This window comes from Sander lucioperca, chromosome 1 (assembly GCF_008315115.2).
Source record: "Sander lucioperca isolate FBNREF2018 chromosome 1, SLUC_FBN_1.2, whole genome shotgun sequence".
Classification (NCBI taxonomy): Eukaryota; Metazoa; Chordata; class Actinopteri; order Perciformes; family Percidae; genus Sander; species Sander lucioperca.
In genome coordinates this window covers 41181094-41208208 of record NC_050173.1, presented here as the reverse complement: position 1 = coordinate 41208208, position 27115 = coordinate 41181094, and the positions used below count along the sequence as shown (strand labels likewise).

The following is a 27115-nucleotide window of genomic DNA, read 5'->3' as shown; positions in this document are numbered from 1 at the left end:
AGGGATAACAGTCAAGAGTTCTTTATTCATTACTGTGATATCATCTAATGATTTTATGTACAATACGGATCAAATGCTGTCCAAATATACCTGGAATAAATGCAAAAATAAACCTTAATTTGAGAACAGCCCGTTTGCTTCTTCATTACAGATGATTTTAAAGGAAATATATTAAGTATTACAGTTAGTCAAGTAGTTTTTTCAAACACAAAAGAGCCACTTTTAAAATATGTTAAATGCCCAAAATGGGAATCTTATGGCAGTGAGGCAAAAACAAAATGTGACAGGTTTCATATATGGTCCTGTATTTGCCACATTTTAAAGTTGATATTCCACTGTATAAGTTACGTATTCATGTCTAACAAAATGTAGTTTCTTTTCTAATATCCTTGCTTTCTTCTAATTTTACTTTTTTTGTAGCTAGTTATTTTGTGTTGTATACTTAGGCACATTTGCCCTCACTGGCAAGTACTGCAATCCTGAATAATACTTAGAGTTATCTTTCTAGACAAAAAAGGTTTAAAAAAAAAATAAAAAATAAAACAGGAGTTCACATTCCATTGTAGGCTGGTCCTCCGCCGCCTTCAGGCACAACCCAGTTGATGTTTTGGCTTGGGTCCTTGATATCACAGGTCTTACAGTGGACACAGTTCTGAGCGTTTATCTGCAATCTCATCCCATCTCCAGTTTCCAGGGGAACATACTCGTACACACCTGTGAGGGTTGGTAGAGATAAAAAAAAAAAAAAAAGTAAACTAGTTATGTAACAGGATGTGAAATATTTCCATTATTTTTGTGTTCCACTTTCTGTCCTGGGCCCGTATTTATCAAGCTTCTCAAAGTGCCATTTTAGTCTTAAAGGAACACGATAACTTACTGGGACTTTATCTTATTCACTGTAACCCCCAGAGTTAGATAAGTCCATACATACCCTTCTCATCTCTGTGCATGTTGTAACTCTGATGCCCCCACCGTTAGCCTAGCTTAGCACAGATCCTGGAGGTAATCGGCTCCAACTAGCCTACTGCTCCCAATAAGTGACAAATAACGGCAACATTTTCCTATTTACATGTTGTGATTTGTATAGTCACAGCGTGTACAAATAACAAGGTCACATGAGCAGCCATCTTCTAACCGTATACAAACTGGAAACTAATTCTCAGAAGGCGAAGCACTGCTACTTCTGCGGAGTGATTTGCTCGCAGCACCTGAGAAGCCCTGTGGTGAGGAGGTTAGAAGATGGCTGTGTGATTAGGACATGGTGGAAAACGTGTTTATCTTTCATTTCCACTGTGCATTTCATAGTGTATTCTCTTGAAAAATTCTTTATTGTCAAATGTGTGTTAAATGTAAACTCCTCTTAGGAATTTCGCCATTCAATGTGAATTTATCTGAGAATATTCTTAAATAAGGAAATCTATTCAGTGATTGGTCCATGCCTATGTGGTCATCCAAAATCCCGTTTGTGTCGTGAATCATCTCTAAGACTGACACTTAAGATATAGTCCTACACTTCACTTCAATTTTGACTGAGATGCTTGATAACTAACTTTTAAGCACAGTTTTGAGCAAAGATTTTTTTTTTATTCTTAAGTCAATTCTTAGCAGTGTGAGTAATTCTCAGAGGCTTGATAAGTACGGGCCCTGATCAGGGGGTTTTCTTTTCTTCTAAAGACATGAACAAGGAACATTACAGTGTACAACACAAGTAATCAATGCAGGAATGAATGTACTATCATTGGTTCTCGTATGATACCCATGATAAAACTGAGATACCCTATAATTTCCAACCCTACTTTACATGAAACATGGTGTGGGAACTCTTTTCAGCAGCAGTGCGATGTGGACACATCGGAGCCTCCTCGTTTTAATCGTGGTATAAATGAATGCCTCAACGCATTTGGTTTTAAAGCTGAAAAGTTTACTGACTGTTGCCCGCTACAGCAACAAAATGTTTACATGAAAGATAGCGGAGTTGATTGTAGACGGCTTTGGTCGCTAATTGCAAAATGCCGTTTCACCGGCTCTCTTTTGAACGTGCGTTCTTAGACTGATCACGATTGATTCACAGATGATTAAGGCCGCAGTGTGGATCATTATTGGTCTCAAAACACTTTGAAATTGCAGATGACAATGGCTTTGGTCATTGATTGCAAAATGCCGTTTCACTGGCTCTCTTTTGAACGTGCATTCTTAGATTGATCTCGATTGATTCGCAGATGATTAAGGCAGCAGTGTGGATCATTATTGGTCTCAAAACACTTGTTTGAAATTGCCGACAATGGCTTTGGGATAAAGATCATTGTTCGAGCCTGATAATTTGATGCTATTTGCAAATAAAGACGACATCTAGGTCTCTATAAAAACGGGTAAATTTAGTTGAGAAGTTAGTTAAAAAAAAAAAAAAAAAAGATAGTCAATTAGTACAGGTAACAAGTTCTACAGGATCTTGTGGACATATTTCATGGCAAAAATTGTACAGAAGTAATTAAAACCTAAAGCTTTCCATACACTACAGTGTTAATGCAGCTTAATTACCTCTGCCTACAGCACGGATTCGTCTGTTGGTGACGTATTCTATATGACTCTAAATGAGTTTTATAAAGGTCAGGGTTGAAAAACAGTGAACCTACCCTTTAGGCTTTAAAGGGAAAGTTATATATTCCAAAGTTTAGATAATATTAACAGTGGTCACTTTTGCACTTTTTGCCTTTGCCATTTACAATACACCATGAATTCATGCCAGCCAACAATGCTGAGCTAACTAATTATAAAAATGATTAACTTTCCAAAGCTGCAGCATGCACTGACATTCTGAAGTAATTGCTGTCCTGCTTTACCCAATCTCCCCTGCTCTTTGTCATGGCTCACCTCTGTGAGCCAAAAACAGCTGCGTTTGTTCACGTTAGGAACGTTCTTTGTGTTTGTCTTTATCTGGAGACCTTGTGTTAAAACACATGCTCTCAGAAGGATTTCAATTATTGCAACTCATTTCTACAGCAAACACTTTTTTTTTTTCTTTGCACTTTTTAAGACTTTTTTGTTTTGTTTTTAGACATTTAGAATTAGCAGTTCCAGTTCATTGCCTTTAGAACACAAGTAAGGTATTGCAATGTTTTCTGTTCTGTAAAAATGCAATTTAATATCTCTCCGAACAATTAGACTCTGCTGAAAATTAGGCTGTCACCATGACGCATTTTCTCATTAAAATCCAGCATGTTCACACATGGTTGTACACAGTTTTGAATTTAGCAGAGACATAGAAATTTAACAGCTGGCAGTTAGGTTTAAAATCTTGAAAGCAACAAGAGCAAACAAGAGTCTGCAGTGATGCTCAATGTGAGAAAAGTAATTGACAATTATTCTGATTATGAATTAATCATTTAAGTCCCCGATCAAGCAAACATTCCAAAATTCCAGTGTACAAGGTGCAATGACAATAAAAGGTATTCTATTCTGAATTTACTTTCTCACTTTAGTATGTGGAAAAGATTGACTTGTATCTGCACTGTAATAGACTGTGTGGGGGATGCTCTTCAGAGGCCACGATGGCTTACCTGCAGGGCAGAAACGCTGCTCGGGCCCATCGTATATGGCCAGGTTCCTTTCGACCGGGACGCTGTCATTCTTTAGGGTCAGGTGGGGGGGCTGGTCCCCCTCGTGGTTGGTGCCACTCAGAGCCACAGAGGAGAGCAGGTCAAAGCTTATCTTGCCATCAGGCTTGGGGTATTCAATAGGTGTACACTCTTTAGCCGGTTTCAGCTGGTTGGCATCAAGGCCTGAGACAGATCGAGCACAGACGATTACAAAATGTTGAGTTTTTCTGCTGAGATAGGACGACCTCACACCTCACCTAAAGACAAACCCCTGGCATTGTGCTGTGCTGCTGATCTGCAGCAGCACAACTAAACCACATTGAAAGAAGAACAATTCATTAAACATATAGCTAAGGTCAATACACTGATTATTACTGCTTATTTTCATTACAGCAACTCTATCAACACATGAACAAGTAGTAGTAGTAGTAGTAGTAACAAATGATTCTCCTTTTTTGTCTAATTTAGGCTACACCAATAGAGCGTTCAATAGAGAGATCCACTAAATGCATACAAATCAAAACAAAGGTCTGAGTTAACACCAAGCTGTACAATGATACTCACCAGCGTGTTTGAGTGTCCACGGCTCTTTTCCTCTGAAGATCCAGTAGAAAACTCCAGTGTAGATCATGCCACCGTACAGGCCAAAGTAATTGTGGAAGGACGGCCGGATGTTTCTCACTGAATGCAGCTCTTTCCAGACCCACGAGTTCTTTAAAGCCTCAGCGTACTCGGGTACATGGAGTCCTGGGAAGATTTAAGTATTGTAATTGAATTTCTGCTCTGCTGTTTGTCATGTTAAATGTCTGCACAATGATAGCACAAAGATTTATAAAAGAATGACAACCCAGTTCCAGGAATATGGAGGTTTAATCTTTCCCATTGGAAAAAAAGAATCCCTATGAAAACACCTGTCTAATTGGAGTGGTGGCAGACGTTTTCACATTTAAAACTCTGGTACATAAAACCCAAACTATCTGCACACAATACTACTAGGAGTAATTAAGTCATTTGGGTGAACTAACTCTTAATATTTGTGTGTTCTTTTGTTTTCCTGACTACAGACAATTTGTATTTATTATCTATAAATAAAAGTCCATTCTTTTTTTTTTTTCTTCTTTGTGCTAAATAAGTCACCGCAGTGCTACAAAGATGATGATTCTTGAGAATGTGCCTTACTGACATTTTTATTGACACTGCAGATTTTTTTTGATTGATATACCTACAAGAATTTGTCCCCTTCCGACCTCTGTTAAATCCTCAGGTTGCTTTGAAAACTGATATTAAAGAGTTTATTGCCTGACCTTTTATAGCTGACAAATGTTGCTACCTGGCATTCCACCTAGCCTTGTGTTTGTGATTATGTAACTTCAGTGTAAATGTCATTTTCTCCATGAGGACGTCACTTTCTCTACACCTGGTACAGCGTGGTTTCTGAAATTAGATGTGACTCATCATGGAGTACCTGGAATAAAATACAAATGGCTACTGGTGATGCTATTATGACTGCTGTACCTGTTGTCTCGGAATCCAGGCCCTCTGCGGTGACTTTGGGGAAAATGGCCTCAGCCGCCAGCATGCCACTCTTCATGGCTGTGTGGGTGCCTTTGATCTTTGGGACGTTCATGAAGCCGGGGCTGCAACCTATCAGTAGCCCTCCAGGGAAAGTCAGCTTCGGTATAGACTGGAGAGGAAGAGGAGCGAGTTCATGTTCATTTTTTTTTTTTAGTATATCCATAATTCTCCTGGATGTTATCAGCCACGAAGTAGTCTCGCTTTGCCAGACCTTCTTCCACAGCGCTGCGGAGGGGGGTCAGGCTAGGCCACACAGCATTCCGGGATGGGAGAAAAACGTGCTCTAGTTTATTGGCATTTCTTGATTGGCATGGTTTTATTTCAGTTAGCCTAATAGCTGGTTTGATTTGCATTGAGAGATGATTTTATGGAAAGTACCCCATGCCAATCTCTAGGTATGGTGAAGGGTATGTGATGATTTGGGGCTATTTTAATTCCAAAGGCCAAGGGAACTTTATCAGGATGAATAGTATCCTGGATCCATGAAATAACTGGCCTTTAAAAATAAAAATCTGCCTGCCTCTATGGGAATTTAACGTAGGGGTGTACTTACTTATGCCCCTGTATTTTAAGCAAGAACATTTATTAATTTACGATACATTATTCATTCACAAAGAAAATTGGTGTCTTTACAGGTTGGATTTTTCCTAATTTTTTTTTTTTAAATTATTCATTAATTTATTAAGATCAATTTCCAAAAGATGAATTTTTTTATTCCTCTTTTTAGTCAACTTTAGCATGGGTTCATAAACTTATGAGCACCACTGTATTAACATGACACTTTTATTTTATTTTTTATTATCAGTTAAAACAATGAAACTACTCAACACTAGGTTACTGAAATAACCTAATGTTTTAATTAAATCATATTTGAAATCTAATCTAAAATCTTTTCCCATTAAGCGTGATATTGCGTATCTGACAGATCAAAAGGACGTTATCTATCCTCGCCTAAAAACTTTCACTATTAAAATACAGTAAGAATACAATGAGGCTGACTGAGGACGCACCAGAAACCAACATAGATTAGAGAAATCAAACTAACAATTTTCAAAGCCTCACAGACACATTTGATGAATACAACAAATAATACTAAAACACAGTAATGTATCCGTAGCAGTGAAAACATTTCAATAACTTGATTTAATTAGTAGCTTGTTTCTGTTGTCATTCTGCTGGAACAACATCGATTTGTTTGCTGCGTAAATTAGATTCTAAATGTAGAATCTGCTGATGGCTTTAATTAAATATGAAAGTAGGAATACATTTAAACAATCCCTGTAGAGAAACTGGCTAGTTTAATGGAGTCATGCACAACAGTCTTCCCTGTATTTCACAAATATAAACTGCAAAGGAATGTTGTGCTTCCTCCAGTGACATAGCTGCACTCTCACTCAATCTTTTGACGCCTGCAGCTTGTCCAGAATGTGGCTGCTAGATTGTTGACTGGTACCAGAAGGAGAGCTCATAGCTCCCCGATACTGGCTTCTCTTCACTGGTTACCACTCATAGAATCAATTTTAAGGTAATGTTACTTGTTTTTAAGGCATTACATGGATTGGCCCCTTTATATATTGCTGATCTCCTTACCCTACATCACTCCTCCAAGAACCTAAGATCGTCTAATCAGTTCCTTTTAGCTATTCCACAGTCTCGGATGAAAACAAAGGGTGATCGTGCCTTCTCTGTTGTGGCCCTGAGACTCTGGAACAATTTCCCCATTCATATTAGGTCTTCGTCTACTGCCGAGATCTTTAAGTCTCGTCTTAAAACACATTTTTATTCTTTGGCGTATGATTTAGTTTAGGGACATTTGTATAGAAGTGTGTTTGTATGATGTTCATTGTGTCTATATTTTTATTGTCATTGTTTGTTTTTATAACATAATATAACTTTGTACAGCACTTTGTTCACCCTGGGTTGGTTTTAAATGTGCTCGATAAATAAACTGACTTGACATTTAGATTAGGTCAGTTTGTTTTAGGGTTCAAGCAAGTTAACGACAAGCATGTTTAATGAAAATGTGCAACGTGACCTATACATACCTGTATTCCTCCCTCGTTCAATGCCCTGGCTCCATATGCAATTCTGCTGCCTCCCTCCAGTGTGGGAGCTACGGAGGGATGATGTTTCCAGCGCTGGAACTCCCTAAAGGGGCTCAGGTAAGGGTTTGTGTAGTCTAGACCAACCTGGAGTGGGAAAAAAATGCCAGTTTAATCAAAGTCATTTAACAAAACCGGTATAATAAACCTAGTAGACAAATATAAAGTAGGAAAAGGTTGAGTGATTGAGTGTTTTCTGAAGCTACTTTGGCCTAGAAAAGAATTAAAATCCAATTAGTTTTTCCACATTTCCTTGTGTTAGTGTTGCAATTTTGCCATCAACCTAGACAAGCTTTAGACTTTTGGAATTATCAATACAAATTTTGTATTTTGTTGTCTCTAGTTAGAAGGTCACCTACAGAAACTTAAAATTACATATAGTTATCAAAGTTGAAAGTGCGTGTCACTGGTAAACCAAAACCAGGTCAAGGACCTCTGTCGTCCTCTTAAAAGGTGCTCTAAGCGATGTCAAGCGTTTTTTAGGCTACAACATTTTTTGTCACATACAGCAAACATCTCCTCACTAACCGTGGTCTCTGTAGACAGCCCAGGCTCCACAAACGGCAACAAAAACAAACTGCGCCAACCTGCACCACGAAACATAACAGAGTTCCAGCGTTCCAGCCAGTAACCGACAAGAAGGATTTGGGGGTGGGGGTCGGGGGGTTAGTGCGCGGAAGCATGTAAGGGAGGGAGAGGGGACGGGATGAGGAGGAGGGAGGGGCGAGCTAGCCTCGTTTTGTTTGAAAATACTTTGAACATCAACAAGAAGTGGCGTCACCCAACATCGCTTAGAGCACCTTTAAGCCCAGTTTAGATTTGCGACGACAAGAAACTTACTTCTTGCGACGCGCCAGTCTGCAACGTTCTGAAACTTGCCAGTTTACACCAATATGACGAAACAGTATATTTCTAGTAGTGATAAAACGGCAAGAACGTTTTATTTCTCTGATTCACTGCTTTGTTCTAACGCCGCTCCCTCTCTTCAGTCACTCTCTAGCTCGCTCGACCATATAACGGCACCGTGCTCGCGGGAGGTCGTTGAGCCTCAGTCTAAAATTGTGCCATTTCGACTACTTGACTGTTTGTAACATAGAAAAAAATGGATTATGGATCATTTTATTACTATAGTTCGTAGCTGACTTTACAAGCTGACTTCGCTATTGGCTGTTGAAACAGGTGACGTCCCTTACGTCCTAAAAAACAGCCTCTGGCATTTTGACCAGCTGAGTCGCAGGCCACGCCATCAGCGGGCTTGAGTCGAGTTGAGATGGGCCAGTTCAAACCACTGCAACGTTCTAAAACGGTTTCGTCCCGTTGCGAATCTTTGGTTTAAACTGGGCTTGGGATTACTTTGTGATGAGTTATAAATGTGACCAGTCTGACAGAGCTTAAGAGAATCTGCAAAAAACAGTGGGAGCGACCGGCTCAGTCCATGTGTGCAAAACGGAAAAGTGAACAGATTTAAAGCTGTAATCACTGTCAGTGATTATTCTGAATTTATGCACATAAAATGCCTTTTCCTTTAATTTGTTTACAAAAAATGTAAAAGTCATGCTTTTACTTTGTTGTTACGGAGTATTGAGAGTAGACTAATACAGAAACAAATCAATTTAAGGTTTTATCTGTTTTTCCTAAGCAGGATCAATAATTAACAGTAATAATGTAAAACTCCACACGGCTCGCCTATTTACTCAGAAGCTCAAGCTGTTATTATTTCCTGCTTGCATGGCATCCAGCTGTCACATCTGTTTATTTCATTGTCAGTATGTGTACAAAGCCACTCACCACAAAGCCCAAGGCAACTAGTGGCTCTCCTTCATTCAGGTGATACAGGAAGGATCCTCCATATGTGTTTCTGTTCAGGGGCCAGCCCACAGAATGCTCCACTCTGCCTGGCCTCCACTTCTTCTCATCAATCACCCATACCTAAAAAACAGAGGGGATAAAAGTTATCAACAAGCAGAGGATTCCTTTAAATCTATTAATCCATACTTTCCTGCTGACACGGAATATGTTCGGCTTTACTATAAAAAAAAGAGTGAGCATGCCTCTCTACTACTTGCATTTACTGTATGTTTTCTAGTGTGATTGAAATAAAACAAGAATTTAAAGTGTAAGTTTGTATGTGTAGAAACAACATTACAACAACCACTTTGATCACTCTCCCCAGAATGGACTTTACTCATTAGGAATGATCAGTCAAACCAGATTAAGGCGAAACCAAATCTTTATGTGGGCGGTACATCGTATTTACCTCCTTCAGGCCAATGGCGTAGGTCTGGGGTTCACAGTTCTCACGCAGGTTGAATTGCTTGTATAGCTGCTTGGCCAAATGGCCATGACAGCCCTCTCCAAACAACGTGACTTTAGCATGGAGCTCCATTCCTCTCTCAAAGACATCCTGAAGCAAGTGAAGAACAGTAGTAGTAGTAGTAGTAGTTAGGTTAGTAGGGTTAACAATCAATTAATCACTTTTTACGTGGAGGAAAACAACATTTGGTATAATCAGACAAAAAAGGAAAAACATTACCTGTACAAAATCATAAAATCCTACCTTCTAAATAATAATACCTTTATTTATAAAGCACTTTTCAAAAACAAAAGGTACACGTTTTTTTTTTTTAAAGCAACACTAAAGATCTTTTCTGCTTCAGTCCCCCTACAGGTTGGAAGTGGACTTGTCCATTACCATTACCATTATTCTTATGTCTCATTCAAACTACAGATCTGCTACCCGATCTGGCAAACTTGCACCAAAAAATAATGTACTTAAAATAATGTTTCCAAAATTGTTTTAGTGGTTCATCAACTCATAACAGGGTGAACCGCACTTCTGCATTCGCTTTGCGGCCCTCTATCGTCTATAACCGCACTATGCAAGTTTGCCAGATCGGGTAGCGCTCTGTAGTTCGAATGAGACATAATGAGACATTACAACAGCGGTAATGGACAATTCCGCTTCCAACCTGTAGCGGGACCAAAGCTGAAAAGTTCTTTAGTGCTGCTTTAAAGCAAGACAAAATGAAAGATAAACAAAGAACGATAAAATCAATAAAAAGCAAAATACTGAGTTTTTAAAAGAGACTTAAAAGAAGACAGTGTTCTGGCTTCCCTGGTCTCCTCCGTCAAATCATTCCACAACGGAGGGGCCTAAACAGAAAAGTCCCGATCACCTTTAGTTTTCAGGTTTGACCAGGGAATGACTAAGAGTGACCTACCAGAGGATCTCAGGTTACGTCTAGACTTGTATGGAGTACAAAGTTCAGCTATATATTTTAGAGCTATCCCCATACAAACCTTAAAAGCGATCATTAAAATTTTAAAATCCACTCTAAAACAGACTGGGACCCAAAGGAGAACAACCTTCATTATATTGCCCTAATAAACATGTATGTATGTTACTATGGAGGATATACTTATTCATAATTCAAATTGATAGTCCAAAGAGAAAACGAAAAGAGATCAAATTAAAAATATTATTTTACTACGCTACTAGGAATAATCATGCCATAATTCAATTTAAAAAAGAAAAAGGAAACTGAAAAAGCAAAGTTGAAATGTAAAATGATAATTTCAAAATGTAAAGTGACAAAGTAAAAAGTCAAATTTAAAATGCAAAGCTTAAATATAAATGCTCAAACTGAAATCTTTAATGGAAAGATGTCATTCCCTAGTAGCGTGAAGCGAACAACAAAAGCTGACAATTTTGTCTGGACAGACGAGGAGGTGGAGTTATTGCTCCAAACAATGCAGACACGACGGTGGAGCGTTTTTAAGATTTCCACTCTGGAGGGTGGTTGCACTTTTTTTGCGTTTTTAAGCCCCCAAAATGCCGTCTGCGTCTAAACGAAAGGCACATCTGATAAAATATTTTGTCGTTTTCACCCGCGAGCATATTTGTGTAAACAGGGCCTGAAAAGGAGCATTAACAACTCCACCTCAGTACGAGAACGAGAAACAATTTCATTCTTTCTTTGAAGCAACATACAAACTCCAGAAGTTGTATGCTTTATAGGTCAAAACAAGTTTGTTCGTTTGTTTCCTTAATATCCTTTCAAAAGGGCCTGATGTATGCAGGCGATTCATGTTTATATGTGAAGAGTGGTCTATATTTGTGTACTTCATTAAACAATGAAGTAGTGACAAAGGGACTACAGGTGGACAGTATTATAAAATAAATGTTTTACTGCACAATACCTTTGGTGAGCCGTCTTTGGCGATGCCTACATCATTGGTGGCAATTCCTTTTACACTTCCATCTTCATGAAACAAAACCTTGACAAATGTAATACAGATAAAGGTTAACACTAGCTGTAAACATGTTAAGGGGGCACGGATTACTGGATTATATACATTTTGCCTTAACAATTGACTTGTCCATTGATACAGGTTAAAATATAATCAGCCAATAATAATAATTAATTTAATGAAATTGATTAACCCGTAAAAGAAATGAAAATGCATGCGTATATGTATGCCTGTGAAGGACTTTTTTTTTTAGCCCAGGATGAAAATGGAATACAAATTAGTTATTAGTTAAAAAACAATGTGGGAAAGTTTACTGTTGTGAACAAAGTAAGCCAGAAATAACAGTTTAAAGCAACTCCCCATCATTCTTCCATGAATCATCAAACTTATAGTAGATGGTCTTTTAAAGGTTTTTAAGTTTGATAAATTATTATAGTACGTAAATCAGGCCAAACGATACAATTAAAAAAACAACAGCAAAACGCCTAAAAAGTGATCTCACCAGGCTTTGTAAAAATCAGACCAAGGGAGGTCGAGATACTGTGTTTCATGGACATATGATCTACATAGCCATAGTCAACCTACCTAACTACAGTGCATTTTGAGAAAGACAAAAAGGAAAAGACACAGGCAAAAAGTGTTTAAGATATTTGTATTGCATGCAAATTGTCATACAGTACATCAAAGAAATGCAAAGGAGGTCTCACCTCAGCTGCGGCATAACCAGGGTACAGCTCCACTCCGAGCTCCTCGGCCTGCTCGCCCAGCCAGTGCACAAAGTTCCCCAGCCTCACAATGTAGTTACCATGGTTCCTCATGGGCAGACCTACAGACAACGAGAAAAACCTCAGTACAAATCCACAAACCAGAATGATACTTTCCCCATCTTTTTGTCAAGGTACAATTTGCTTGATAGCAAGTTTCCTCGGTTTAAAACTTTAGTGGTGTGGCAACCTTTGTGGTTATATTCAGAGAGTGCCTTTGAAGAATGTTGCATTGTTATCTCATAATTCTTTTAGGGATACAATATGTTTGCTCCCTCCACACCTGAGTTTCCATTGTCCAGTAATTACCGGTCATTGACTGGAAAAAAAAATGATATGGACTGAAAATTGTAATTGTCTCTGGACCAAATGACTGGTGGAAATAATTCCCATTGCACAATTTGAATTGTATTAAAATAAGTTAGTGATTTTCATATATTCCATTCTATTAACAAGAACTGCAATGATGTCAAAAACAATGACCAATCATTTTTTTCATTTAGACATTAATGACTGTAGACTGTAGCGTATGTGATAAAGGAAAAACTATATGTTGCGTTCTCGCTCTGATTGAATGCAGAAGACTACCATAGATTTACAACAAACGGAGATAAGCAAGCGGGAAAGTCAAAACAGGGAAATGTTGTGAATTACTTTATAAAACCAAGCAGAAATTGTCAGCAAGGACCAGTCGGCACCAGCTACGGCTGCTCTCATTAATGCCACAGATGCACATTAAGATATGATTACAGCCGTCCGCGGGTACGGATGCTTGACTTTGTCAACAGCCTGCGAGGTTCTTATTGGGATTACAGTTAAATATATCTGGAGTGGGTCAAACTGGCCAAAGTAGCATGTGTAAAACCTGCCTCCAGTGTGCCAGCAGAGAATGGCTTCTCCCTGCAGAACTGCATCAAAACAGCGCAGTGCCGTCAGGCAGAGGCTTATGCGCATCGCGACTTGCAATTATACAATACAATTATTTTGATTGTAGTCGGCACTTGATAATTTCATGAGTCAGTTTGTTTGTACTGTAGTTTGTATTGTTTTATTTCCTCAGCCTAGCGAATGGAAAATAGGCCTATTTTAATTCAGATCGGTACAATTATGTGCATTGATTTAATTATTTTGCCCTCTCTGCCTGTAGCAAGTAGCCTACATTCAAATAAAAATAGTATAAATCTACATCCCTTGATGGTATTATTCTTTATATATAGCTTGCCTACTGCCAACTGAGCTAACCCGGCCACCTAGCTATTGTTTTTAAGGGCAATAAACAGAAAATATTTGACCGGAACTTTTCCCATTTGACCGGTAAAATGAAACCTTACAGGTCATGGTTTTACCTGTTTTTACCTGTTTGGAGCCTCTTTTCTCCCAGTGGTAAATAACTAATATTTACAAATGTCCTTCTGATCTCTGATATCAATAACACACCCTCTATGTGGGGCAGAATGTGTTATTGCCTTACCATACCAATGGTCACCATTATTATTCAAAGAGAATAAAACAGGCTTTTACCTGGCAAAATGGGGACAGGGATTCTGTGTTTCTCCGTTAAAATGCTGAACACATCTTCAGTCACTGGAGTGTTCATGGGTGCCTGAGGTAAAAGAACAATGTGAACAATTGCTAAAATGTTTACTTCATAGGGATTTGGGTGTATAAATACATGCATATTCCTTTATACATATAGCCAGTGTAGGTGTATGCAAATGTTGATGACTAATCTTGACTGTATTCCTGTGTACAGTATGTGTAGCATTGTTAGATAAACCATTGTTGACAATTGTTGTCACGTAATATATTACCCAACATACACGTGGAACACCTGATGTAACCATCCCTTATGGTATAGAAGAGGGCATTTTACCAATCTATACACTAAACTCAGGAAGAGAGAATTGTTGAATAAGACACTCACTCCTCGTTCCTTCCAGTCAGGAAAGAGTTCGCTGAGGGCAGTGGGCTCCAAACAGGCTCCTGACAGGGTGTGTGCTCCAATCTGAGAGGCCTTCTCCACAAGGCACACTCGCAGCTCCTTCTCATGTTCGTTGGCTAGCTGCTTCAGGCGAATGGCTGCGGAAAGACCGGCAGGGCCTCCACCAACTATCACCACATCTGCCTCATCGGCAAACCTTTCCATTTCGATCCCTGGGAAAGGACCATGAGAAAGAAATATTGAGAACGAGAGAGGCACTGCATTCTGATTTAGTTGGCAATATTTTTTAAATGATTGCTGCAGCTCTGTGAGGCACACCCAGCAAAGCCTTGCACCAAAGCTGGCAGGATTAGGTAGGGTTCTATTTGCAGGGGAAGCCAACCAAACTACCAAACTAATGACAAACTGTGGTACCAAAGTTAAATTCAATAAGCAAAGGTAATACATTTTTGGGATTATTCACACAGATTCTTCACAATGTGAAACACATTTTGGGGAAAAAAAAACATTAGTTCATGCTCATAGGTTTAGTTTGGATCAAACTACCTGTCAAACCTTCCAGTCACTGCAAATCCACTCTAACACTTCGCTTTCTCTGGATTTACAACACCAAAGGCCACAATTCAAACATATTATAGTAAAAGGAAAGGTGTAAATCAAGCTATATTATCTTAATAATTCCAGTTTTCAAGCAAGTCTAACTAGCTTGAATACTTTTGTTGCAGGCATATCATAAGATAAAAGTGTACTGTAAGCTTTTTTTTTAGTGTAGGAAAAACAAAAACAAACGTAGAAGTAACATTCCTGTACATACAAGCATAAAGTTGGCTAATGAATGACAGTTATATGACGACTGGGTTACTTTTATTCATTGTAAACATCATATTTCAAATATGGACAAAAACAGGATTAGACTCCTGACAGGGACACTAGAGTGCGGTAAAGATGGTTATTCATAGACTATGTTGTTATTGACATGACACAACACAGATCAAGCTACAAAAAGATTAATCTCTCAAGGGTGCCAGTGGATTTCTAGCCTAGATCATCTAAATGGCAATTCTAACTTTGAAGTAACTTTAGATAGTACAGTGTCTTACCTTCCCATCTTGAATCTTTATCTCGAGAATGGATGGTGTAGTGTGTTGTGATGCGGGGTGTTGACACCGAAGAGCATTTCCTTCTGTGTAATGTTGTGTACAGCTGAGGGGCAGCATGCTCTGTCTGTACAGTCTTCAATGCCCTGATACACCTGTGGGCTGCAAGAGAGAAAACAGTTCCCATTTAAGACCAGCTGAAACTGGTGGGAATGTGGCTGTATACTACTGTGCTCACTGGTTTTGTTGAGCCTGATCTGGTTCCCAAATGATAAACCACAAATGGCACACATTTAAAGGAAAAATAAATACAAGCATTACAGGTTTAAGCAGGTGGCACACTAGCTATATCAAGGGGCTTCTTAAAACACAACACCTCAAACAAACAAGAAAAAGATAGATACTGTTAACGTTAGCTAATGTAGTGGAAATGAAAAGCAGCAGCTGTCACAGAGTTGCAGTAACGTTAGCTGCACCATGCTAGCTAGCAGAGTTATATATGTGTAACCACAGCTAAGTTGATTTCAAAGTCCAAAGCTGAGAATAAACATAATCTAACACCTTCGATGACAAAACAATATTATATAATAATATTGCTAATAACACCAGTATATTTCTGAAAAGCCATTGGATGTATAACCCAGGACAAGGACACTCGTTCAAGTGACCTAACGTTATATGTTAGTTCAACTTTGACCTACATTTTAGCTTGATGCTAACATACATAAGCATGCTGGACTGTTTGCCTAATGATAAGGCTAGAATATGTAGGAAGCCTAAAAACAAAGCTGTGCACAAAGGACACATATTCAGCACCCTAATAGGCTGTGGTCAGTAACGTTGTATAAATGTGCAACGTTAGCGACATTTGACAAATCTGTCGGTAAAACAGCAGGCTCGCAATGTGCTAGTTAACAAGTCATAAGCTGACGTACCTTTACTTGAATATCTGCTGGCTGGAAACATTATCTGTCAGCTCCAGCGGGATTAATTTTTATACCAACCGAAGTGAAGTTGCGGTGTGGTGCCCTCACTTGACTGTCAGTGAACAGTTCGTGTAACCCTCTTAGCAAACAAATGTCGAGTCCAGATAGCTACCTTCCAAATACGTCTCATAACACAGACATTCGAGCGCGTCCAAAGCTGCGCTGCTGCGCGGAGTGGTAACTGCGCAAATGTAGATCTCTACATTTCACTCTCTGTCCGAGTCATGGTGAATCCGAGCTGGTAATGTGTATGAATCAGGCAATGCATTAAGTAATCCCAGGCCACTGTACACCGGTTGTTTCCTTACGGAAAGAGTTTGGACAATGGATGTATTTGGTGTGGACTGTTCTCTTAATACATCCATGGTGTGGACTGGTCCTGTGTCTAGCTCAGGAGCTAGACACATCAAGCTTAGCCAAGGTTTAGTATCTCAAAAATAATGGGAATCTTTCTCAAAATAACGAGTTAGTATCTCAAAATAATAGAATCTCAAATAATGACTAAATAGTCTCCAAACACCAAACAATGACCAACCCTCTCAACATATTAAGTTAGTATCTCAAAATATATAGTGTCTCAAAATAATGACTTAGTATATTTCGAGAAAGCTTACTTTATTTTTATCTTTGAGATAATTCATTATTTGAGATAGGCCTATTACTTTGAGAACGTTTCTCATTGATATAGGCCTACTAACTCATTATTTCGAAATACTATCTCAGTATTTTTGAGATACTATCTCATTATTTTGAGGGTTTCTCATTATTTTCATCATTGTAATATATTAAGTAATTATTTTGAGAAAGTTTCTCATTATAATGACTTACACGATTTTCATCACAGTGGTGTAAATGGGCTTTACATTTTCCAATAGCCACTGATTTCAAAGTTTTGCACGTTCTTCCATGGCCAACTCCTGTTTTCAACTTTATAACCTCTGAGAAGGAGGTTGTTTTCAGTTTGTTTATTTCTGTCAGTAGGATTACGGAAGAAATACAGGTCCCATTTCCATGAAACTCAGTGAAAGGGTGTAGCATGGGCCAAGGAAGAACCCATTCTATTTTGGAGCTGATCTGAATCACAGGGCAGATTTATTAGGCTAATTATTTTTCACTTTCGAGTCACTGCGGCAGAAGATAACCTTTGCATATTTTAAATGTAGAAACAATGGAGTATTTTTACGCATGGATATTGCTACTTTTACTTACGTAAATGACCTGTGTCCTTTTCCCACCATTGTTTGCTATTCTAATAGGCTACGTCAAAATAATCAAGACACAGTTTTACAGTGCTTCATTTACGTAGAAAATGTTTGGTTCAGTTTCAAAATCCAAACAGTGCCCAAACTAATAAGATAACCAATATCAACCAAATAAATAAGTCGACAAGCAGATAGAAGGACTATTTATTGTCCACAAGAAAAAAAGAAAAAAGAAATAAAAACTACCATTGTAAGTAATTATAGTAGGACACAAGTCAATACAACAAATATTTAAACATACCTATCAATATTAAATGTAAACCTGCAGAAACTATCAATATATCTCAAAGAAATTGCTGGCTTCTTAGTCTTTTCAGCACATATGGGAATGTAACATTGACACAAACGGCACATACTATGAATTCACATATTCTAATAACTAATTTACTCTCTTTAGCATGTTTGCTATACATTCATACATTTACAATGTCTGAAAAGATCAATTTCCACAGGAATCATTAGTTCATTAAACAAAATATGCACAGAAGAGTTTATGGTCATTGTACAAATCTTCACTGTACAGAACAGTGTAAAAAATGTGTCATGTGGTGTAGTGGTTGGTTGAGTCCAAGTTTAAACTCCCAGACCAGCTGGGGAAATCTATTCTGCCCAAATTAAGTACATTCTTTGTGAAGCATACCGGACATATCTCATACATTACATTCAATATTTCCATAAGATAATTTTTGGTGGCAGAGGCAACACAGAAAATACTTTTTTATGGACTAAAGATCAAACATAAATAAACAGGTTGCATGTATTATTATCAATACAAGATTAAACTAGCAGCATGACATGTATGCTGATGGCTATTCCCTTTTAAAAAGAGAAAGGCATAAAACGGGGTTGATTCACTCCTCAATATTCTTCAGTAGAACTGTCCAGTGACTGATGCTTCAAAGCCTCAAGCTGCAAATTTTACAGTTTTCCTTGACACATAATGTTCCCATAAGACATCCTTGCTCAGGGCCTGGAAAAGGCATTAAGAACTACAATGAACATGCTGCAAAGTTAAAACAAGCAAACAAATACCAGTCATGGTCCTTTTCAGTTTAATGTCATTCAGATAAATAGTGAGCAGTAGGCTATAATGAGCTTTGAATACTCTGTTACTATCTTTAGTTTACTTCCCCATGTGCTGCTATCTTAGTGGTTCCTGTTTTTGATGTTTACATAATTTACAATTATTATTCTATTTATAATTCAAAATTTTTAGGAACATCTTTGGAACATAAGTTGTCATTGCTATGGTGTTTTGCAATGTGTCTCCCATACAATCCCTTTGCATTAGTGTCATCGGTACACCAGCATTGCACTTTAATGTCACTGACTGCCACACAGCATGGGGTGATTTACAGCTACTGGTATTATAATACCATGATAAGGTTTATCTTGTCCATATTACAAAAAAAAAAAAAAAATCTACTACTGTAGATTATAAACACTTACTTTTTTTTTTTTAAACTCCATGAGAAAGACCATCAAGATGTGCCTAAAAAGCTCCGGAAAAAGCTGGTAAGTGATTAAGTGAATCTTGATATTTTTTGTTGTTGTCAAACTACAGTTTCCAAAGTCAAAAATGAACTTACACACTCAACAATTAATTTTTTTTTTTTAGCATTCAACAACAATATATTTAATGAGTCTTAGCCACAGAGGCGCTGTCAAAGGGTACATGGGAGCTGTAGTTATTGGATTCGAACAAATTATTCTGTCTTTTATCTCAGTTAGAATCTGTCCAAATTTTACTTGCCACTTTAATAGTAGATTAATATTCTGATCAGAATACGGACAGAATACTTTCAGAAAGAATGATGAAGCCCTCAATGAGAAATTAAACTGAGCAATGAAAGCTAGTGAAAACATGGCATCTGCTCTGTATTGATAGATATCTTTTTGGAGCTAACATGAAGTCTTTATTAGAGGAGCTGTACTGCCATGTAAAGTATTTCCACACTTTGACTTAATCCACTGCTGTGTTGGCTGCTGCTCAGGCAAGACATGCGCACAGTGGAATTTACAATGATAATAATGAATACTAATGTTTTTTTTAGTACAAATAAGAAATATGGGCACAAATCAAGGACTGTCCCTTTAAACAGTGTCTTTTTAATTGCTGAAATGAATGAATTTGAATTACATTTAGTCAGACGAGGTAACGTTTTGATGAAATTACAAACAGCTCCATGTAGATCTGCTATTCAACACCCAGATCATTTGTTTGTGTATGTGTGGGTGTTGGGTGCTTGTTTCTTTGAGCATACTGACAGCACTGTATGTTGCTTCTGGAGTTGCTGTGTGGATGTGGTAATGTCACTGTATCCCTCGTTAGTATTTTCCACAGGCGTGAGCTTAACTATCGTGCCTGTCGTTTCCAGCGGGTGCCCTGTGGCGGGGCCATGGCTGTTCTCCTGCAGGGGCCACATTTCCTGCCAGGTGAGCGACGGATGATGAGCTTGGTGACCGCTGAGCAGAGGCCTCCTTTGCCTGTAGTTAGCCCATACCTGCAGAATGGTCTCTTTGAAGGGCCGTGTGGTCAATGTGTAAAGGATGGGGTTAAGGGCGCTGTTGATGGGCAGAATAAATATGACCACCCATGAGCTGATGGTACCTGCAGAGACAGAAAAGACACAGAGAGAAATAAAAACACAGCTGGTATATGGTCTAAAAGATTTTAAGTTAACAGTTATGAGTTGGGAGAATACTTCAACATAAATTCCTTTAATCAAACCCCTTTATACAATAAATGAAAACCCCTTTTATCCTAACAGGATACTAGGGAGCCACGGCTCACCAGGTTATGTATAAATTGGATTATGCACAACACTAATGGGTCATTTGGGTATGTACAGTGCAAACTGATGGCTGCAGTTAAATGCTCTTTATACAGTGAAAAGTACCTTTAAAACATTTCAAACCTAGTATCAATACCTGCTAGACTACTTTGAAATGTAATAACACAGAAAATGCAATACTTTGAAGACACTCCACCACAAAAATCTCTTATTTGAGTTCATCTCCCTATAAGATGGTGGCTCTAAAAAGTTGGTATATAGGCCTACTTCATTTCTGTGTCATGCTATTGAGTCATAGCTGTGGAAAGTGGCAATTGTTTTGATTTATTGGCAAAGCAACAGCTATTTGGAACATCCTGAGCATAGGAATCAACAGTAGGGAAGTGGATTATGCTGCAGTAGCTGTTGGAGAAATTTCTATGGCCATTTTGATGTATATTTTGTAACGTGAATCTTGGTCGCCATCAAATTCAACACTACAGCTGCCGTTCCTGCGCAAAAGAGCAGGCTACAAACTTTTTAGAGCCACAATACTAGCCTACTGAGGGGGCGTATTTGATACTCAACATGTAGACTTTCAGTGGAGTATTCTTTTAAATACGGTACGGTAAATTTATTTTACTATTCCTTTATGAGTTTTCCTTGAAATTGTTATAGCACTTCTACTGTACCGGGAATCTCCACCTGCAGCAGTGACAGGATCTTGAGGATGAAGATGGGGATCCAGCAAAGGGAGTCAGTGATGACAATAGAGAAGAATCTTTTGGCGATGGTCACCTCTTTCTTGATGTGGTTGCTGTATTTAGTGGTCTGAGTCCCTGTTCTCTGGATGTTGTAGAACATGCTTGCATAGGCTAAGACAATGATGAGAAATGCCACCAAGTTCAGACCTGCAGAGAGATATTTGGTTAGTTTCTAGCTCATACTTGCACTGTGGATGCACAATAATAACAAAGCTATATATTCACCAACATATAAATACAAATATGCTAACTAAATAATGAGACTGTGCTTTTACAATAAGCTTTACAGAGTAAATGAAGAATAAAGAAAACAAAAAATAAACACAAGAAAAAAAGCTATTGCAAGAACAAATGCCCACCCAGGAAAATGATGATGGAGTAAACATGAGCCCAAAGGGTCTCTGGCTGCTCAGAGTGCAGTGGGAAGCAAACTCCATTGGTCCCATAGAAGTTGCGAAATAGCCCCTTGAACACCAGTGGCAGAAGGGCAACAATGAAGCCGAACACCCATATCCCCAGAAGGATGGTGACAGTTCGTCGCCAGCCAGGCGTCAAGTACTGGAAAGGGTAGACGATGCAGATGTATTTCTCCAGAGTGAGGTAAGTGAGGAGAAGGACGGATACCTCAGTGGACAGCATGGCCAAAGAGCCAATGACCTGACACTGACTGCTGTCCATCCAGGCCTGAGCGTGTCGGTTGTACTCGCCGCGGAACTTCAAATCATATGCACCAATCATGAAAAGGTAGATGCCCATCAGCCCGTCCGCACCTGCAAGGAAGGAGAGCTGTAATTTACAATATATTAAGAATATATCCAGTGTTGACTGTATAGATGTCTGGGTTAACTTCAAAGCTATGTCCAGATCTAGCACACTATGAGAGTAAAGAGCCAATAAGCTCACAGCATGCTTCTCCCAGTCGTTTTTGTAACATTTTTGAACGATACCAAGCCCTAACCACAATGCAATTTCTTCAAGTGAGAATAGAATTAAACCAAGTATAACCCTACATGAAAAGAAAAGAAAGACAGCAGCCACCTAACCTTGGAAATCCATGCACAAGAAAAGAAACCAAGAACAAACACAAGATTCAGCTAGTGCTTTATACATTCTGAACCGTTTTGATCAAGAAGTAAATTACAGCAGAGCGCAGAGAGCATTTTGCTTTGTTGTCAAGAAAGAAAAATGGAGAGAAACAAACTCATTGCATGAGTATTGCAAGATCCAAGAAACATTCTGTACTAGGCTGCCTATTTGACATGCTGAATATATAATATAAATGCATACAAAAATAGCATACATTCAGAAATCAAAATTAGTACCCTCCTTGTCATGCTGCAGTGTTTGAAGTGGAATTTAATCTCAACAGCTCAACCATGATAATCAAACCCCAGCAGATACATCTATATGATACATACACGTCTATAATCACAAAATATTAACTACCAGTTACTGATTGCAAAACCAGAAGGGCCAGATGTTGTAGGTGTACTTACTTCCAAAGATGCTTTACTTCAAGCACACACAGACCTTTCTATATAACAATGTGTCAAAGAGAATGAGAGTAAAAGGGGAATTTGGGCTACATTTATTGGGCTCATTCGTCTTTTTAGCACAGCAAAAGTCTCAATAGAATTTCATATAATATTTATAGAAATGTGCATTAATGAAAAATACTTGTGCCAGACTTCCTGGATAATCTGGCACAAGACACCCACTAAAACAGCAACATTCTCATTTTCACATTTCGTTTTTTGACTGTATTAAACAACCAATATACATATTAATTTGTGAGCTTCAGAGGTGCTGGTAGGAAGTTTGTTATAACTTTGGACAGAGCCAGGCTAGCTGCATCTCAATTTTCAAAGTGTATGCTAAGCGTACAGGCTGCTGGCATATTTACCATACAGATATGAGAGTGGTATCAATCTTCTAATGTAACTCTCGGCAAGAAAGGGAATAAAATGGGACCCAAAATGTCAAACTAGTCCTTTGAAATTGCATGATTATATTCTGTTGTGAATACATGTTGTCATACTCTAAGAAACATGGCAAAGACATGCATTGGATAATAGCTTTGACATACACCTATATGGATATTTATGAATAATTGTAGACTAGGCATTACTCATGTGCGCGTAATTACATGATGACAAAGAACATTATTACATTACATTACATGTCATTTTTATCCAAAGCGACTTACAATTGCTACATATGTCAGAGGTCGCACGCCTCTGGAGCAACTAGGGGTTAAGTGTCTTGCTCAGGGACACCTTGGTTGATGTATCGCAGTAGGAATTGAACCCAGATCTCCCACATCAAAGGCATGTGTCACATCCACTGCGCCATCACCACCCACCAAGACTTATACAAGAGGGTTTATGACATATTTATAAGGGGGGTTTATTCTGTACATCTAGTGGAAAGACTGTATATGCAGAGTTCTGCTTTCATGCATAGACTGTTGGCTTTAAGGCTTTAAATCTACACAGATGTTTTTTAATCTGGCCCCAAGCCCTAACTTAAGTTAAAGCTTTTATACTTCAAACACTAACTCCTTATGTGGATATGGACACATAAATGCCCTTCAAAGAGCATAGTATACGCACAATATATATCATCATTAAAGACTTGCTGTGGGAACATTGAATGGGACAGCCTCACGTCAGCTGTCCCATGCAATTATTCATTCAATTTCAATTATTCATTAAAGCACAACTAAGTTTGTTGTGCTTTACTTGAATGATTCTCAACTTTAAAGCTGACACATACCCCTAAATGCGATTCAACGTATTATGTGTTTGCCTTGGTAGCTGCTTTGGTAATTGTTATTTAGTTATTTAATGTGACATATGTGCAGTCTACATTTTTATAAAAAACCCCACGAGTAGGCTACATCAAGGTGTAAAAGATTAAAGTCGACCTCTGAGTTGAGTAAGAAAAAGGTAATATGATAAATAACTAATAAAGAAGGTGTTAGGAAAGAAAAAGTGAAATACAGAGAGGCTGGAAGCTCAATATATGTTGAATTACCACAAACAAGTTCATTTCAGAAAGAACCATTCTTTTACGAAAAATCTTGGCTCTAAACCACAATACCGGTGACTGAAATTTGATCTTCACGTCTCTACTTTGTTCCACTCCCATTAATAACTGGATTAACAGCAACACTCTTGCACAGAGAGACATAATTCATTGTTGTTAAAAAGAAGCAAATAATAAATAATATCTGAACTATTTTTGGTCTTACTTTTTTTTTGGTTTGTATCTGGATCTCAGTCACAAGAAATTAGTGTGCTACTGAACACCTACTGACATTCTACTAATACTTTTAAAAGATTGACATAAGCAAGTGAGCCCCAAAATGAGATAATGAATAAAACCGCCATCCTCTGCTTAGCTTTTATTGTGGATGGAGCAGGAAAGAGCAGATATCCGCTATATCATAGAATTTCTTTTTTTTTGCACATTCTGAGCTCTTTGAACTCAGCTGCTTGGAGACTTATAGTAAGTCCATACACTTGACTTATAGATGTTAAATGTCTGAATAGGCATATAGTATGTTGTCACAGACATGTATTTCCTATATATTCTGTGCTTTTATGTTTTCTCTCTCTGAGCAGTTACTAGTCAAAGGAAGTGATCTCTTTGGAATAAAGTCATTGTTTTTTAAACCTGCATAAATCCATTCAATGACAATTTTAAGCCTTTATTTGTAGAGGACAGCTGAAGACATGAGGGGGGAGAGAGGGGGAATGACATGCAGCAAAGGGCCACAAGTCAGAGTTGAAACTGTGGCTGCTGCGTCGAGGAGTAAACCTCTATATATGGCATGCGCTCTACCAGGTGAGCTACCCAGGCACCCCTTTTTCAATTGGATTTAAGGTTATTGTAGAAAATAAGCTCTGCGGCAAACAAACGTTTAATGAATTTAAAATGAATACTAACAAGTTTTGTTTAGCAAGATAACCTTCACAAACGAACACTGCTTTTATGATTTTTAAGCATAAATGCAATCACCAGAAGTAAGAAGCTAACGTTAGGCTATAAAGTCGCATGACTTCAACTTCACTACCACTAAGCTTTCAACTTGTAATTTGATTTTGCGTATTCGGCTCGATGATGTTTAATGTCCCCGACAACATCTGTGGTCTCATTTAACCACTTGTTAGCAACCACCATTTTTAAGACACACCTATACAAAATTAAAGAGTGGGGGTATTCACTGACGCATTTCATGTCATAAAACAAATGTTAAAATCTCTTATCGCTTATTTCAGGCATCTAACCCATTCCAAAAATCCATTGACTTCGAGACGAGGGAACCGGAAATGCAAAAATGCTAACTAATTTCTGGGTTTTAGGACTCATCAGTGTTGGAAGAAGTACACAGATCTTTTACATAAGTAAAAGTAGTAATTCCACTCTGTAATACTCTTTCTGTTACAAATAAATCCTGCATTAGTATCAAAATATACTTAAAATACCAAAAGTAACAGTACTCATTATGCGGAATGGTCCATTTCAGAGTAATGTTACATCATTGGATTATAATGGTTTATTATATTATATTATTGGATTATAAATGGCCCAGTGGATAGCACTGTGGCCTCACAGCAAGAAGGTTCTGGGTTCAAATCTCGGTCGTCCCGGGCCTTTCTGTGTGGAGTTTGCATGTTCTCCCCATGTCTGCGTGGGTTTCCCCCACCATCAAAAACATGTACTAGGTTCTCCAGTCAGTGCCCTTGATCAAGGCACTGGCTCAGATCTGGAGTTGGTCCCCGGGCGCTGTAAGTGGCTGCCCACTGCTCCCTTGAGGGATGGGTTAAATGCAGAGAATGAATTTCTCTGTATGTGTATGTGACAATTAAAGTACCTTTCGTAATTATTAATGCATTAAAGTGTACATCGCCTTAATGTGGCAGCTGGTAAAGGTGAAGGTCATTTTAATTTATAATATATATATATTATACATTACTTCTGAGTAGCTTGAGAATTTCCCCATGGGGACCAATGTATTCTTATTAATATAATATTATCAATTTATTTATTGATCATATTTTGTAGTATTAATCTGAGTCTGCAAAGAAACAAGGAACTAAAGCTGTCAGATAAATGCAGTGTAGATGTAAATTAAATTAAATGTAGAATATAATATTTGCCTCTGCGATGTAGTGGAGTAGAAGTATAAAGTAGCAGAAAATAGAAATACTCCAGTAAAATACAAGTACCTCAAATTCTTACTTAAAGGTCTAATTTGTAGGAATTTCTCCCATCTAGCGTTGAGATCATATATCGCAATCAACTCTCTCAGTTCAGAGTACGTATTACAGCTACGGTAGCCTTCACGCTTCAAAAAGCCGGTCTCTTGCTCTTTTCAATATCCTTTTTCTTTTTCTGGGTGAAGAAGAAGACTCCTGTTCCTGAAATTTGGATTTTGAATACGTGTGGTCCTCCATGTTTCCTTCTTCAAACTTGCAGGGGCCGGGAAGCTACGATACCCATTAGCAGCATCTGTGAGTTTATCATGTGACAGCGAAAACGCGAAAGGTGGAGCAGTTATGTCCTGTATGTCCCTTACCGGCTTCGTAAGGGACTTAACGTACTTCAAGATGGCGCATGAATATGGAGCATCTACTCCAGTTCATGCGAATGCAAATTTCAAGCCAAAAGGAATACTTGGAATTGATGGTGGAGGTAAATATTCATGAAAAAGGACAAGTTTGTGAACGGGCAACATAGATTTTGATAATGAACAACTAAACACGTTACACACTGGACCTTTAAGTACAGTAATTGACTAAATGTACGAAGTTACTCATTCCTGCAGCACGTATATTTTATCAATAACATCCTTGAAGTCAATTTCCTCCTATGACTTACACGGTGAGACCCATACTGCATGTTAATCAGAAGCTGACGTGCCAAAAAGCCATGAGTGACTGCAGTTTATTTGAATCCTTTACCTGTGCAGTGTCAGTGTTATGTTTCTCATCTTC

General features: G+C 38.3%; 2 protein-coding genes across 2 annotated transcripts in view; both read right to left on the bottom strand.

Annotated features, from left to right (window-relative positions):
- Nucleotides 1–5: 5 nt before the first annotated feature.
- On the bottom strand, nucleotides 6–16513 carry etfdh (electron transfer flavoprotein dehydrogenase). Its single transcript, XM_031317189.2, has 13 exons — nucleotides 16263–16513; nucleotides 15331–15489; nucleotides 14213–14442; nucleotides 13810–13891; nucleotides 12232–12350; nucleotides 11474–11551; nucleotides 9531–9677; nucleotides 9062–9202; nucleotides 7217–7360; nucleotides 5112–5280; nucleotides 4161–4343; nucleotides 3558–3779; nucleotides 6–714 (listed from the first exon to the last, which is right to left on the bottom strand). The coding sequence occupies exons 1-13, from the start codon at nucleotides 16291–16293 to the stop codon at nucleotides 551–553; spliced, it is 1869 nt and encodes a 622-aa protein (XP_031173049.1). The 5' UTR covers nucleotides 16294–16513; the 3' UTR covers nucleotides 6–550.
- A 1189-nt stretch (nucleotides 16514–17702) lies between these two features.
- The window catches only part of rxfp1 (relaxin family peptide receptor 1), a 68182-nt gene continuing 58769 nt past the window's right edge, over nucleotides 17703–27115 (bottom strand). The window contains exons 16-18 of the mRNA XM_031317187.2: nucleotides 21473–21883; nucleotides 21042–21260; nucleotides 17703–20186 (exon numbers count right to left, since the gene is read on the bottom strand). Coding sequence (XP_031173047.1) covers nucleotides 19789–20186; nucleotides 21042–21260; nucleotides 21473–21883 — 1028 coding nt within the window. The 3' untranslated portion in view covers nucleotides 17703–19788. The remainder of the gene's footprint in view (nucleotides 20187–21041; nucleotides 21261–21472; nucleotides 21884–27115) is intronic.

Bases quoted from the DNA above. Each gene is read 5' to 3' on its own strand.
- etfdh (XM_031317189.2), bottom strand. From the start codon at position 16,293: ATGTTTCCAGCCAGCAGATATTCAAGTAAAG. The intron at 4,344-5,111 runs GTACAGCAGTCA...AAATCTTCCCAG, and splicing joins CCTGGATTCCGAGACAACAG to GACTCCATGTACCCGAGTAC. The intron at 715-3,557 runs GTAAGCCATCGT...CAACCCTCACAG, and splicing joins GCAGCGTTTCTGCCCTGCAG to GTGTGTACGAGTATGTTCCC.